Here is a 15,793-nt window from a genome sequence, read left to right on the forward strand (position 1 = left end):
GCCCAGGCTGGAGTGCAGTGGCGCCATCTCGGCTCACTGCAAGATCCGCCTCCCGGGTTTACGCCATTCTCCTGCCTCAGCCTCCCGAGTAGCTGGGACTACAGGCACCCGCCATCTCGCCCGGCTAGTTTTTTTGTATTTTTTAGTAGAGACGGGGTTTCACCGTGTAGACCAGGATGGTCTGTATCTCCTGACCTCGTGATCCACCCGTCTCGGCCTCCCAAAGTGCTGGGATTACAGGCTTGAGCCACGGAGCCCGGCCTAAAATCATCTTTAAAAAGTGTATTGATCTAATTTTTTTTTTTTTTTTACTGATTCACCCCCCTCACCCCTGACCCGCCTTAGTGTTGTATAAGCCATGAACTTTGAGTGAAACATATACTGTAGATAAAGTGATTACAATTTCTGAGGCATTGAAGGATAGAAGCATATGAAACCTAGGAAGAAATATCAGATTGGAGAATGTCTGGCATCATATTTTTTACGCTATTAGAGAATATGATGAATGCTTTAAACTTTCTCCCCAGAAAAATTTTACTTTAAATAATTTTATGTAGAATTCTTAAGTTTTCATGAAAAAGAGTATCTTAAACGATATAGCCCTTCCAAGATAATAAAATACCAAATATCCACTGTATTTGTCTATTATCAGTTTGATGGATAATGTTTAGAGTTTATTATGTAATAATAATGTTTTTAAAGAAGACAATTTAGAAGTAAAACGTTAGTATTCCCTGGGTATTTGTTATGGTATTGTCTTTAATTTTAAAATTTGAACTAAGTCCATCTTATTTATAGAGACTATTTTTCTTGTGCAAGGAATATTAATATGCAGTGAATTTATTTCAAATGAAATAAAATCGATGTCGGTTTTCTATATTTTGTCTGTACTTCTACATTACAGATATTTTTGTTTCAGTATCATTAAGTTAACTTGCCATTATTTGCTATTTTAACTGTACCTTCTAAGAGTATTTAGAGTCTGATCTGATATTTTTCTAGTGTTTTGTTGTAATCTGATTCTATTTAATTAATTTTAACCATATTGTTTGAATTTATGTTTCTAGAAGAATCTTAACTTTGAAATATGTTTTTAGGTATTAAAGTTAAGGCAGAAAAATTATTGGAAGAACTTGATAATGGAGTACTACTATGTCAACTGATTGATGTTCTTCAAAACATGGTGAAAACATGCAACTCTGAAGAATCAGGGGTAAGTAAATGTTTGACAGTATGGATTTTATGTCTTGGTACCTATTAATTTATGTACATTTCTTATCTCTAGAAGGTTGTAAACTTCCATGCCAACGGGCTATGAGATGTTGAATAATTTACTTAACCCTTTTCAAGATCTGGAAAAATGTTCTCTTTCATAAAATGAGATTAACAGTTACCTTAGGATTTCGTAAAATGAGATTAACAGTTACTTTAGGATTTATTTGGGAGAGTTCAGTCAAATTAAATGAGTGAATGTACAGATGGTGTCTAACATAGTGCTTGATGCATAGTCAATCCAGCTCTTCTTGAGAACATTAACATAGCTTCCTTTTAGAATTATTGTGAGGGTTAAATGGGAAAAGAGCTTGTGATGGTTCCTGGCACACAAGTAGCAGCTGCTATTATTATTTTCTTCCTTATATATTCTCCATATATTGCATTGGTGGTAAATTCTATAAATATTGATTGGATAAATAATAAATGTTTTTAGACAGTTTTCATTCATTAGTCCTGAAGTCATGATTTGAAGTCGGTAAGGTTTCCTCTCTCTTCATCAAATGTAGGTATTCTCAAGAGTTTGGAGTCTGCAAATTTACACACAGTTGGTGGAAATATAAGGGAGTATCATCATTCTGAGGGACAGTGGATGATATGTGTGTGTATATATACATATATATCACTGAAAATAAAGTATATCTTGTAAAAATATTTTGTGGGTACATACTAGGTGTGTATATTTATGGGGTACATGAGTTACTTTGATACAGGCATGCAATAAGTAATAATCACATCATGGAAAATAGGATATCCATTCCCTCAAGCATTTATTCTTTGTGTTACAAGCAATCCAATTGTACTCTTTTAGTTGTTTTTAAATGTACAATTAAATTATTATTGACTATAGTCACCCTGTTGTACTATCAAATACTAGGTCTTATTAATTCTTTCTAACTATATTGTTTGCACCCTTAAACATCTCCACTTCCCCCCACCTCCCACAATCCTTCCCAGCCTCTGCTAACTGTCCTTCTACTATGTCCATGAGTTCAGTTGTTGATTTTTAGCACCCACAAATAATTGAGAACATGTGATGTTTGTCTTTCTGTGCCTGTTGTATTTCACTTAACATAATGACCTCTAGTTCTATCCATGTTGTTGCAAATGACAGGATCTTAACATAATGACCTCTAGTTCTATCCATGTTGTTGCAAATGACAGGATCTCAGTCTTTTCTATAGCTCTATGGTACGCCATTGTATATATGTGCCACGTTTTCTTTACCTGTTCATCTGCTGATGGACATTTAGGTTGATTCCAAATCTTGGCTATTGAGAACAGTGCTTAAGCAAATATAGGAGTGCAGATAATCTCTTTAATATACTGATTTCCTTTCTGTTGGATATACCCAGTGGGTTGTTAGGTCATATGGTAGCTCTATTTTTAGTTTTTTGAGGAACCTCCAAACTGTTCTCCATAGTGGTTGTAGTAATTTATATTACCACCAGCAGTGTATGAGGGTTCCCTTTTCTCCACATCTTTGCCAGCATTTGTTATTGCTTGTCTTTTGGATGAAAGCCATTTTAATTGGGGTGAGGTGATATCTCATTATAGTTTTGATTTGCATTTCTTTGATATCAGTGATGTTGAGCACCTTTTCATATATCTGTTTGCCATTTGTGAGTCTTTTGAGAAATGTCTATTCAAATTTTTTGCCCATTTTTAAATTGGATTATTAGATTTTATCCTACAGAGTTGTTTGACCTCCTTTTATAGTCTACTTAATAATCCCTTGTCAGATGGATTGTTTGCAGATATTTTCTCCCATTCTATGGGTTGCTCTTCAATGTGTTGTTTCCTTTACTGTGCAGAAGCTTTTTAACTTGATATGATCCTATTTATTTTTGATTTGGTTGCTTCTGCTTGTGGGGTATTACTTACGAAGTTTTTGCCCAGACCAATGTCAAGGAGAGTTTTCCCAATGTTTTCTCGTAACAGCTGCATAGTATGAGGTCTTAGATTTAAGTCTTTAATCCATTTTTATTTCATTTTTATATATGGTGAGAGATGGGTCAAATTTCATTCTTCTGCATGTGAATACCAAGTTTTCCCAGCAGATTTTATTGAAGAGACTGTCCTTTCTCCAATCTTTGTTCTTAGCACCTTTGTTATAAGTGAGTTCACTACAGTTATCTGGATTTATTTCTGAGTTTTCTGTTCCATCGGTCTGTGTCTCTTTATGCTAGTACCATACTGTTTTGGTTGATGTCAGGTAATGTGATTCCTCCAATTTTGTTCTTTTTGCTCAGGATAGCTTTGACTATTCTCAGTCTTTTGTGATTCCATAGAAATTTTAGAATCTTTTTTCCGTTTCTATGAAGAACGCCATTGTTATTTTGATAAGGATTGCATTGAGTCTGTAGATTGCTTTGAGTAGTATGACCATTTTAACAATATTGATTCTTCCAATCCATGCACATGGAATATTTTACCATTTTTTGGTGCCCTCTTCAATTTTTCATTAGTGTTTTATTGTAGAGATATTTCACTTCTTAGCTTAAGTTAATTCTTAGGTATATAATTTTATTTGTGACTGTTGTAAATGGGATTACTTTTTATTTCTTTTTCAGATTGTTGGCATACAAATGCTACAGATTTTTGTATGTTGATTTTGTGTCCTGAAACTACTGAATTTGTTTATCAGCTCTAATAGTTTTTTTGTGCGTAGGGAGGTCTTTAGGTTTTTCTATATATAAGATCATATCATCTGCAAACAAGAATATTTGACATCCTCCTTTCCAATTTGGATGCCAAATCTTTCTTTCTCTTGTCTGATTACCCTAGCTAGGACTTCCAGAATTGTGTTGAATAACAGTGATGAAGGTGGGCATCCTTGCTGTGGTCCAGACCTTAGAGGAAAGGCTTTCAGTTTTTCCCCATTTGGTATGATACTAGCTGTGGGTCTGTCATCATATGGCTTTTATTATGCTGAGGTGTGTTCCTTCCATACCCAGTTTCTTTAGGGTTTTTATCACAAAGGGCTTTAAATTTTATCAAATGCTTTTTCAACATCAATTGAAATGATATATATAGTTTTTATACTTCATTTCGTTGATAGATGTATCACACTGATTGATTTGCTCATGTTGAAACATCTTCGCATCCCTGGGATAAATCCCAATTGGTCATGATGAATAATCTTTTAAATGTATTGTTGAATTCGGTTTGCTAGTATTTTGTTGAGGATTTTTGCATCAATATTCATCAGAGATATTGGTCTGTTGTCTTCCTTTTTTAATATGTCTTTGTCTGGTTTTGGTATAATACTGGCCTCATAGAATGAGTTTGGAAGTAATCCCTCCTCTTCTGTTTTTCAGAATAGTTTGAGTAGGACTGCTATTAGTTCTTTAAACGTTTGGTAGAATTCAGCAGTGAAGCACTTGGGTCCCAGGCTTTTCTTTACTGGGAGGCTTTTATTACAGCTTTGATCTTGTTACTGGTCTGTTCAGGTTTTGTTGTCATACAGTTGCTCAGTATAATCCTTTAAATTTCTGTGGTATCAGTTGTAATGTCTCCTTTTTCATCTCTGATTTTATTTGGGTCTTCTCTCTTTTTTCTTAGTCTGACTTAAGGTCTGTCAATTTTATTTATCATTTCAAAAAACCAACTTTAAGTTTTGTTTATCTTTTGCTATTGTTTTTGTCATTTCAATTTTATTTATTTCTGTTCTGATCTTCATTATTTCTTTTCTTGTACTAATTTCGAGTTGATTTGCACTTGCTTTCTTAGTTCTTTAAGATGCATTGTTAGGTTATTTATTTTAAGTTTTTCTTCTTTTTTGATGTGGACACTTACAGCTATAAATTTACTTCTTAATACTGCTTTCACTGTATCCCATAGGTTTTGGTATTTGTGTTTTCAAGAAAATTTTTCAGTTTTCTTCTTAATTTCCTCTTTGACCTACTGGTGTCATTCAGGAGCATATTGTTTAATTTCCATGTGTTTATATTGTTTCCGAAATTACTCTTGTTATGGATTTCTAGTTTTATTCCATTATGGTCAGAGAAGATGCTTTATATTATTTCAGGTTTTAAAAAATATTTTAGGAGTTGTTTTGTAACCTAACATATGATCTATGTTTGAGAATGATCCACCTGCTAAGGAGAGTAAAGCAGCTGCTGAATGAGATGTTCTGTAAATATCTGTTAGGTCTGTTTGTTCTATAGTGAAGATTAAGTCTGATGTGTCTTTTTTGATTTTCTGTCTGGAAGATCTGAGCAATGCCGAAAGTGGGGTTTTGAAGTCTCCATCTATTACTGCATTGGAGTCTCTCTCTCTCTTTAGCTGTAATAATATTTGCTTTATTTATCTGAGTGCTCTAGCATTGGGTCCATATATATTTACAATTTTTATATCCTCTTGCTGAATTGACCTCTTTATCATTATATAATGACCTTCTTTGTCTCTTCTTATGGATTTTGTCTTAGAATTCATTTTGTCTGATATGAATATAGCTACTCCTGTTTTCCGGGTTTCCCATTGGCATGGAGTATCTCTTTCCATCCCTTTAATTTCAGTCTATATGTGTTTTTATAGGTGAAGAGTGTTTCCTGGAGGCAACAGATGATTGGGTCTTGCTTTTTCATCCATTCCGCTACTTTGTGTCTTTTGATTGGAGAATTTAATCTATTTACATTCAGTGTTATAATTGATAAATAAGGACTTACTCCTGCCATTTTGTTGTTTTCTGGTTGTTTCTTGGTCGGCTCCTTCTTTCCTTCCTTCCTGTCTTGTAGTGAAGCTGATTTTCTCTGGTGGTATGCTTTAATTTCTTACTTTCTATTTTTCATGTATCTGTTGTATGTTTTTTGATTTGAGGTTACCATGAGGCTTGCAAATAATATCTTATAACCCATTATTTTAAACTGATTGCATAAGCAAAAGAACTATTAATAGCGAGGGATATTGTCACAGAACTTCCCAAACCTAGAGAAAGATACCAATATTCAAGTACAAGAAGGTTATAAAACACTAGCAGATTTAACCCAAAGAACACTACCTCAAGGCATTTAATAAACTCCCAAAGGTCAAGGATAAAGAACTCACTTTAGCATTTCTTATAGGATGGTCTGGTGTGGATGAAATCCCTCGGCTTTTGTTGTCTGGGAAAGTCTTTATTTCTCCTTCATGATTAAAGGATCCTAAAAGCAGCAAGAGAAAAGAAACAAATAATATACAATGGAGTCATGTTCCCCCAGGCCCTGGTTGGGTCCAGAGATGCTGTCTGGGAGCCAGAGATTGAAAGTCTTAAACCTTAGAAATTTACCTGATATTACTGTTTTACTGCAGCTAAGCCAACACTCAAACCACAAGTCAAAGTCCTTCCCACTCTTTTTATGGGCAGAGGAGTCTCTCCCTGTGGCTACTACCACCAGGCCACTGCCAATAGAACCCAAGGGCTCTTTAGTCAGCTTGTGGTGAATGCTGCCAGGCCTGGGACTCACCCTTCAAGGCAGTGGCCTCCCCTCTGGCCCAGGCCAGGTCCAGAAATGTTGACCAAGAGCTGAGGCCTAAAGCTGGGGACTCCTCAGAGCTTGCTTGGTGCTCTACCCCACTGTGGCTGAGTTGGTCCCTAAGGCACAAGACAGAGTCAGCTTTACTTTTCCCCTTGGCTTTCTCAAACAGGAGGAGTCTTTCATTGTAGCCACCAAAACTGGGAATGTATTCAGTCCCACCTGAAGCTGGTATGTCTGACAGCCCAACGCCCATGGCGTATTACCTGGGTATCACTGCTGATTATTCAGGGCCCAAGGGTTCTTTACTCAGCAGGTGATGAATCCTGCTAGGTCACCACGGTGACAAGGCAGCACTGAGTTCAGCGTAAAGTCCTCCAGTTGCTGTGCTGTCTGTCTTCCAAGTGCACAGCTTTCTCTGTACCTTGTGGCTGCTGCCAGGGGTTGGGGGAGGTGGTGCAACCACACGCTTGGCCTGGTTGATGTCTCAGTAGGTCATATGCTCCTCCCCTCTGGTCCACTGGCTCTGTGTCCAGCTCAGCACTGGGCTTGCCTAGGACTTGCAATTCTTGTGGCCTAGACTGTCCCTCAAGTTCACTTAGGTCCCCAGAGCACTCCAGTTTATGGTAGCGAGGCTTGTCTGAACTCAAGCTCTTATTAGTGTAATGGGTGAATCCCCTCTAGCGGGGGTTGGTCCAAATGCTTTCTCCATGGGCAGACTTCAGCTACTAAAGCCTGGTTCTGCCTTCTGCTGTGTAAGGACAGCAGTGAGTTCAATGTAAAGCCTCAAAATCACTGTACTCTCCCTCTCCCAGATACACAGATTCTCTGTGCCATGTGGTTGCTGCCGGGAAGATGGAGGGAGGGGTGGGCAATTTAAGACTGTCTTTCCTTCCCTCTTCAATGTCTCTCTCAGCGATATGAAATTAAAACCAGATTTCTCGTCTGATTTTTGATTCTTGTAATGGTGCTTCTTGTGTGTAGTTAGTTGTTAAAATTTGATGTTCCTGTGGGCAAGACAAATGTTGTAGGTTTGTATGGGGCTATCTCGCTCTGCCCCCTAAAGCACATCTTTTGTTACATAGTTCTACTTGTAGGAATTTATTCTGAGAAAATAATCAGAAGTTTGTGAAAGTGATAGTATAAAAATTAGGAGCAACCTAAATGTTCAGTAGAGAAATTGTTAAAAATTAATTGTGGTAACCAGGCACATTGGAATATTATACATTCATTAGAAACAATTTTTAAAATATGTTATTTTGAACCCCACATGATGTCTACAACCCGTCATTTAGTGTATATGCACACATACACACACAAATCAAATTGAAGAATGGCTTATGTGACATTTTGTAGATACAAATATGTGTATAGTTGTGCATAGAGAGGTCTTGCCGAAATGTGAGTGAGAGGATTTCAGTTGATACTTTGTAGTTTGCTGTTGGTTTGATTTTTTTTTTTTTTCAATGATTGTATATTCTGTATTCAATCAGGGAAAAAAAACTCCTAAGGTTATTTTAGTTTTGGAAATAAATAGTAACAGGAAGGATATACAAGGAACTAGTAATAGTGGTTAACTCTAGGGAGAGAGAGGAACTAGCAGTAGGTGAGAGAAAGGCGCAGTATCCTACTGTACCTATTGCATTAACAAAAATCATATTCTTGGATTGCTTATTCAAGTAAAAATTTAAACCCCCGAACCAAAACAAAAAAATCTCTTAGCCTCAGCAGAATTATCTAAATAATCTTGGAGCAGATAGTAAAAAAGATTAAGATTCTGTGAAACTTAGATCATCAGTTTTCAAAGAACTTTAATTAAGAAGGAACAACTACTTCCTTATTTGATATTCTCCTCAAGAAACTCAGAACCATCTTTATGAATCTACATGGAAGGAAGTAAGCAAAAATGGATGTCTGTGATTTTTTTTTTTTTGAGAAAGAGTCTTGCTCTGTTGCCCAGGCTGGACTACAGTGGCATGATCATAGCTTACTGCATCCTGGAACTGCTGGGCTCAAGTGATGCTCTCACCTCAACCTCCTGAGCAGCTGGGACTTTAGCTACGTGCCACCATACCTGCCTAATATTTAAAAAAATATTTTGTAGAAATGAGGTCATACTATGTTGCCCAGCCTGGTCTTGAGCTCCTAGCCTCAAGCAGTCCTGCTTCAGCCTCCCAAAGTGATGGGATTACAAGTGATTCATCAGACCCATCTCTTAACTTTTAACATAGCAATAATTTGAGGTTTATATTGAACTATGTGTAGAGAGACATACCGTTGAGAGTGCTTTGTAATTATTAGGCTGTCAGTTTTTATTTTAATTTAAGATTCTTACATTATTTTAAAAAGAAAGAGGTGAGAGATGCTTGATCCTACTGCTAATTTTGACCAAATTGTTTTTTTATAGGAATCATTTTTCTGGAATATACTTTAAAGCAGCAGTCCCCAATCTTTTTGGCACCAGGGACTGGTTTAATGGAAGACAGTGTTTCCACAGATTTGGGGCCGGGGGGATTTTGAGATGAAACTGCTCAACCTCAGATCATCAGGCATTAGATTCTCATAAGGAGCACGCAGCCTAGATCCCTTGCATGCACAGTTCACAATAGGGTTCGAGCTTCTGTGAGAATCTAATGCTGCCGCTGATCTGATAGGAGGCAGAGCTCAGGTGATAATGCTTACCCACTGCTCACCTCCTGCTGTGCGGCCTGGTTCCTAACAGGCCACGGACTGGTACCAGTCTGTGGCCCAGGGTTTGGGGACCTCTGCTTTAAAGTAAAATAAAATAGTTTTCAAAAGTATCTTTTTTCTCCAAAGTTGTGTACTTTTTGGTTACAGGTGATGGATTGAACATTTATTTAGTAATATCAAAATGACTGTTTAATGAAAATATCCTTGATACATTTTTGAAATTATTCTTTTATCTTTTCCAGAATTTTCCAGTGAGAAAAGTGCCCTGTAAGAAAGATGCTGCATCAGGTTCATTCTTTGCTCGGGACAATACCGCAAACTTCCTTCACTGGTGTAGGGACATTGGGGTTGATGAAACTTACCTCTTTGAATCTGAAGGTTTAGGTAAGTGATGTTGTTGACATTCTTGTTTTTAATGCTTATTAGGAGGTTTTAATATCCTTAACCTCTAATTTTTCTTTCCAAATAAGGACTCAAATGCCTCATCTCATTTTCCTAGAAAAATGTATACTTTGAATATATGTTAAACTATTGGAGAATCAGGGCTGGGTGCGGTGGCTCATGCCTATAATCCCAGCACTTTGGGAGGCTGAGACGGGTGGATCATGAGGTCAGGAGATCGAAACCATCCTGGCTAACACGGTGAAACCCCGTCTACTAAAAAAAAAAAAAAAATTAGCTGGGCGTGGTGGCGGGCACCTGTAGTCCCAGCTACTCGGAAGGCTGAGGCTCAATGGCATGAACCCGGGAGGTGGAGCTTGCAGTGAACCGAGATCACACCACTGCACTCCAGCCTGGGTGACAGAGCGAGACTCCGTCTCAAAAAAAAAAAAAAAGAATCAGATACTAAATCAAATATATTAACCTTTTCACTTACAGTTAAAGATTTTATGTGTCCAGAATGCCCTAAAATTCTAAATTCCTAAATGAGTTGGCTACATTAAGAATTACTCTACCAAGCCTAAAAAGTAGTAACTTCCCTTTAATCATATAATTACGGAAATGACAGAAGGCCTAATAATGTATAATCATGGTGTTTAGCTTTACCTTATAACAACAGCTGCCAACTCTAATGGATTAATATTTTTGACAATTCATTTTGAGAAGTCATGCTCCGTTGAAGAATGATTGACGTATTTTCTCATTTCCTTTAAGTCAACAGAAGCATCTGTGTAGTGACTAAAGCGGTAGCTATTTAAGTTTTATACTATATTTGAAAGCATTTATGTATCTGTACATACACATGCATACCCACCCCCCTACCCCCACACACTGAATTCATAATGTGATAAGCACAGCAGTGTACCAAGGGCAGGGCTGTGGGAGTTGTGTGCCCTGGTAGAAGTTTTATCACTGACATTGTTTAGGATTGCTGGTTTGTGGTGATAGTAAAAAGCAAACTGACTTTTAGTTGGTGCATTATTGTTCTAAAATTCTCTACTGACAGTGCACACCCTTATTGCCTGCACACAGGGTAAGTTGCCTCCTGTTTAGTCTGCATCTGGGCACCCCTATCCAGTGCAGAGCAAGCATGGGATGCTATTTTATCCCTCTGTTTGCACCTTGCTTTAGATCCAGGTGGGCTGATCTTTATTGAGAATGTAGTTGATGTAATGGCATGTCTACTTTCTAGAGATCAAAAGAAAGTGGAAATGCTTTGAATTCTCTAGTCTCTGGTTTATAGTTTCTGAAAGGACATAAGATGGTTGTATATTTCTCATTTTCAGTAGAAGGCATCTTCTCACTCTCCTGAAGGTCAGTATAGGACTAAGTAAAGCGCTGTCAATACCAGTAATTCATTTTGAGGCATTGAACCAATAAGCTAATGTTTTTAACTCTCCAGAGGTCTCAAAGATGAGCCTCTTAATTTTTTACACTTTGCTAGCAACTCATAGCTATTTTATGAAACAAATATACTATTTTAAGGAACTTAGAAAGTATTTAGAAAAACAAGTTTAATAAAAATTTTGGGATAAATTCCTCTGTTGGTATGAATTTTAAACTCAAGTGTAGGCTTTTTATTGCTTTGAAAGAGTATACTTTGTTCTTGGGGTGTATAATAGATGCTATTCATAAGTCAAAGAACAATTACCATTTTTATTGAGGGAATCAGGGCACATGCAATTCATGCATATATTGTACATGATTAGATTAGGATTCAGAAATTTCCTAGAATTTCTAACTTTAAGGACTGGAACAGAAAGGTAGATGATCCATAACTACTACTATATCATTGCATTTAGCATATGTTCTATGATCAGGCCTCTTTAAAAAATATTTTAAGGATCCCTATTTACCTTTATATTGCATTTCCTTTTAAATTTATTTTTATTTTTAATATTGTATTAGAATGCACATAAAATTTACTATCTTAGGCTGGGCACGGTGGCTCACGCCTGTAATCCCAGCACTTTGGGAGGCTGAGGCAGGCAGATCACCTGAGGTCAGGAGTTCGAGACAAGCCTGGGCAACATGGTGAAACCCCGTCTCTACAAAAATACAAAAATCAGCTGGGCATGGTGGTACATGCCTGTAGTCCCAGCTACTCAGGAGGCTGGGGCAGGAGAATTGCTTGAACCTGGGAGTGCAGTGAGCCAAGATCACGCCACTGCACTCCAGACTGGGTGAAAATGAGACTCAAAAAAAAAAAAAAATTACTATCTTAACCATTTAACCATTTTTAAGTGTATTAGTTTCTTTTGTAGAAGCATAAAAATTGAGATATGCTGTGTACATAATGTAAAATTTATAATTTTAAAATGTACATTTCAGTGGTTTTTAGTATATTCACTATGTTGTACAATCATTACTACTATCTAATTTTGGAACATTTCTGGAAAATCTATACCTATTAGCAATTAGTCCCAGTTATTCTCTTCCCCCATGCCAAGGCAAACCCTGTTCTCTGTCTCTAGGGATTTGCATATTCTTGATGTTTCATGTAAATGGAATCATACAATATGTGGCCTTTTGTGTCTGTTTCTTTTACTTAGCACAGTGGTTCATTTATGTTGTAGCATGTAACAGTATTTCATTCCTTTTTATAGTAGACTAATATTCCATTGTATAGTTATGCCATATTTTTTTAATCCATTAATTCAGCTAGTGGACATTTGGATTGTTTCCACTCTTTGGCTATTATGAATAATGTTGCTCTGAACATTTGTGTACAAATTTTGAAGTAAACATTCTTTTTTTTTTTTTTTTGAGACAGAGTCTTGCTCTGTCACCCAGGCTGGAGTGCAGTGGCACAATCTCGACTCACTGCAAGCTCTGCCTCCCGGGTTCATGCCATTCTCCTGCCTCAGCCTTCTGAGTAGCTGGGACTACAGGCGCCTGCCACCATGCCCAGCTAATTTTTTGTATTTTTTAGTAGAGTCGGGGTTTTACCGCGTTAGCCAGGGTCGTCTCGATCTCCTGACCTCGTGATCCGCCCATCTCAACCTTCCAAAGTGCTGGGATTACAGGTGTGAGCCACTGCGCCTGGCTGTAAACATATTTTTTAATTCTTTCAGATATATGCCTAGGAGTGGAATTTCTAGGTCATATGGTAACTCTGTTTATCTTTTTGAGGAGCTATTTTCAAAGTGGCTGGACCGTTTTACAGCCAGGACCGTTGGCTGGACTGTTTTCCACCAACGGTGGAACGGCAGTGCCCATGTGTTCCAATTTCTCCACATCTTTGTCAATACTTGTTATTGCCTGTTTCTGTTTTTATTATAACCATGCTAGTGGGTGTGAAGCAGTATTTTGTTGTGGTTTTGATTTGCATTTCCCTAAGGACATTGAACATCTTTTTATATGCTTGTTAACCACTTGTATAACTTCTTTGGAGAGTGTCTATTCAAATCCTTTGCCCGTTTAAACAATTGGGTCATTTACCCTTTTTGTCAACTTGCAAGAATTCTTTATATATTCTAGATACTAGACCATATTAGATAGGATTTGTAAATATTTTCTCCTAGCCTTTGGGGTTATTTTTTTACTTTCTTGATAGAGTCCTTTGATGTATGAAAATTTTAAATTTTGGTGACTTTTTTTTTTTTGCTTATTCATACTTTTGGTCATCTAAAAATCCATTGCATAATTAAAGTCATACATATTTTTAACCTATATTTTCTTCTATAAATGTTACAGTTGGTGCCTCTTAGTTTTAGGTCATTGATCTATTTTGAGTTAGTTTTTGTATATGGTGGGAGGTAGGGGTTCAAATTCATTCTTTTGCATGTAGATGTCCAGTTGTGCCAACACAGTTTGTTGAAAAACCTATTCTCTCCTTATTGAATTGTCTTAGCATCTTGTTGAAATTAATTGTACATAAATGTATGGGTTTATTTCTGGACACTCATTTCCATTCCATTGATCTGTACATTTATCCCTATGCCAATGATACACTGTCTTGATTCCTATAGCTTATAGTAAGTTTTGAAATTGGGAGGTGTGAGTCTCCAACTTTGTTCTTTTTCTAGATTGGTTAGGCTTTTCTGTGCCTTTGGAGTCCCATATTAATTTGATCATCAGCTTTTCCATTTCTGGAAAAAAAAAAAAAAAGGCTGTTGTAATTTTGATAAGGATTACACTGAATCTGCAGGTTGATCGGGGGAATGTTGTCTTCCAATCCACGAATATGAGATGTCTTATTTATAATCTTTTAAAATTTCATTCAACAGTGTTTTGTAGTTTTCAGTGTACAAGTGTTACAATTCTGTGATTAGGTTTACTTCTAAGTACTTTGTTCTTTTTGAAGCCATTTTAAGTGGAATTATTTTCTTCATTTCATTTTCAGACTGTTCATTTCTAGTGTATGCAACTAAGTTTTGTGTGTTGATGTTATCTCCCACAACTTTGCCAAACTTGCTTATTAGCTCTAACAGTTATTTTGTAGATTCTTCAGGGTTTTCTTCTATACACAGGATTATGTTACCTGTTTTTCCTTTTTTTGTTTTGTTTTTGTTGCTTTGTTTTTTGAGACAAGGTCTCACTCGGTCACCCAGGACTGGAGTATAAGTGGCATGATAATAGCTCACTGTAGTCTTGAACTCATGGATTCAATTCCTCCTTCTGCCGCAGCCTCTTGAGTATCTGGGATTACAAGTGTGTGCCACCATGCCTGGCTAATTTAAAAAAAAAAGAAAATTGTAGAGACAGAGTCTCACTTTGTTGCCCAGGCTGGTCTCAAACTCCTAGCCTCAAGCAATCTTCCCGCCTCAGTCTCCCAAAGTGCTAGTATTATAGGTGTGAGCCACCATGTCTGGCCTATGTTATCTGTTAATAGAGGTAGTTTTCCTTGTTCCTTTCTAGTCTAGATACGATTTATTTATTTTTCTTGCATAAATGTCATTGCTACAACCTCCAATACAATGCTGAATAGAAATAATAAAAGTGGACGTCCTTGTCTGTTCCTGGTCTTGAGAGGGAGACTTAAAATCTTTTACCGTTAAGAATGATAATGGCTGTGGGTTTTTCCTAGATGCCCTTTATCAGATTGAGAAACTTTCCTTTTTTTCCTGGTTTGTTCAGTCTTTTTTTTTTTTAAATCATGAAATGGTTGGATTTTGTGAAATGGTTCTTTGTCTCTTAAGATAAGATAGTTGTGTGTGTTTTTTCTTTACTCTGCTAATAGTATATTGCATTGGTTGATTTTCTTATATTGAACTATTTCTGGCATAAATGACACTTGCATGATATATAATCCTTTAATATGCTGCTGGATTTGGTTTGCCAGTGTTTCATTGAGGATTTTTGTATCTATATTCATAAGACATACTGGGTTTTAGTTTTCTTATGATGTCTTCATCTGACTACCTTTGGTATCAGGGTAATGCTGTCATCCTAGAATGAGTTAGGAAGTACTTTCTCCTCTTTGTAAGAGTTTGAGAAAGGTGTTAACACATAATTCAATGCTAAAGATAGCTTAAAATAAAATCGAGGTACTATGTATCTTTTAATGGTATCTCTTGTTGAAAGATCTGAAACATAAGCAATGTTACTAAGCCCTCAATTTTTTAGACTTTAAATGCTGTGCAAATAAAGGTCCATGGTAATTTTTCATTCTGTTCTTGTTAGCTGGGTTTTTTTTAAACTAATTTGTCGAAGATAGTAGAAAAAATAAAAGTACCTTTTCTTCATTTTTTCTGAACTAGTAAACCCACTGTCTTCATTATTTTTTTTTTAATTTAACTCTCTTCTTCCATGCTAGAAATACGTTTCCATACTTAATTTTGCTGTGTAAAATAAATGGTTTTATTTTCCACAGTTTTGCACAAAGATCCAAGACAGGTGTATCTTTGTCTTCTTGAAATTGGTCGAATAGTGTCAAGGTATGTATTTCACCATATTTCAGAATTTCAGTGTTATAAACATTTTAAATCTAC

The 15,793-nt window shown here is 36.6% G+C and overlaps 1 protein-coding gene across 3 annotated transcripts in view; it reads left to right on the forward strand.

The window, feature by feature from the left end:
- Positions 1 to 15,793, forward strand: part of GAS2L3 (growth arrest specific 2 like 3) — a 57,653-nt gene that overhangs the window by 31,171 nt on the left and 10,689 nt on the right. For all 3 annotated transcript variants that reach the window (XM_023207676.2, XM_026454602.2, XM_023207754.2), the window contains 3 exons: positions 1,098 to 1,213; positions 9,662 to 9,803; positions 15,676 to 15,739. In XM_023207676.2, coding sequence (XP_023063444.1) covers positions 1,098 to 1,213; positions 9,662 to 9,803; positions 15,676 to 15,739 — 322 coding nt within the window. The remainder of the gene's footprint in view (positions 1 to 1,097; positions 1,214 to 9,661; positions 9,804 to 15,675; positions 15,740 to 15,793) is intronic.

This window comes from Piliocolobus tephrosceles, chromosome 10 (genome assembly GCF_002776525.5).
Source record: "Piliocolobus tephrosceles isolate RC106 chromosome 10, ASM277652v3, whole genome shotgun sequence".
NCBI classification, from domain to species: Eukaryota; Metazoa; Chordata; class Mammalia; order Primates; family Cercopithecidae; genus Piliocolobus; species Piliocolobus tephrosceles.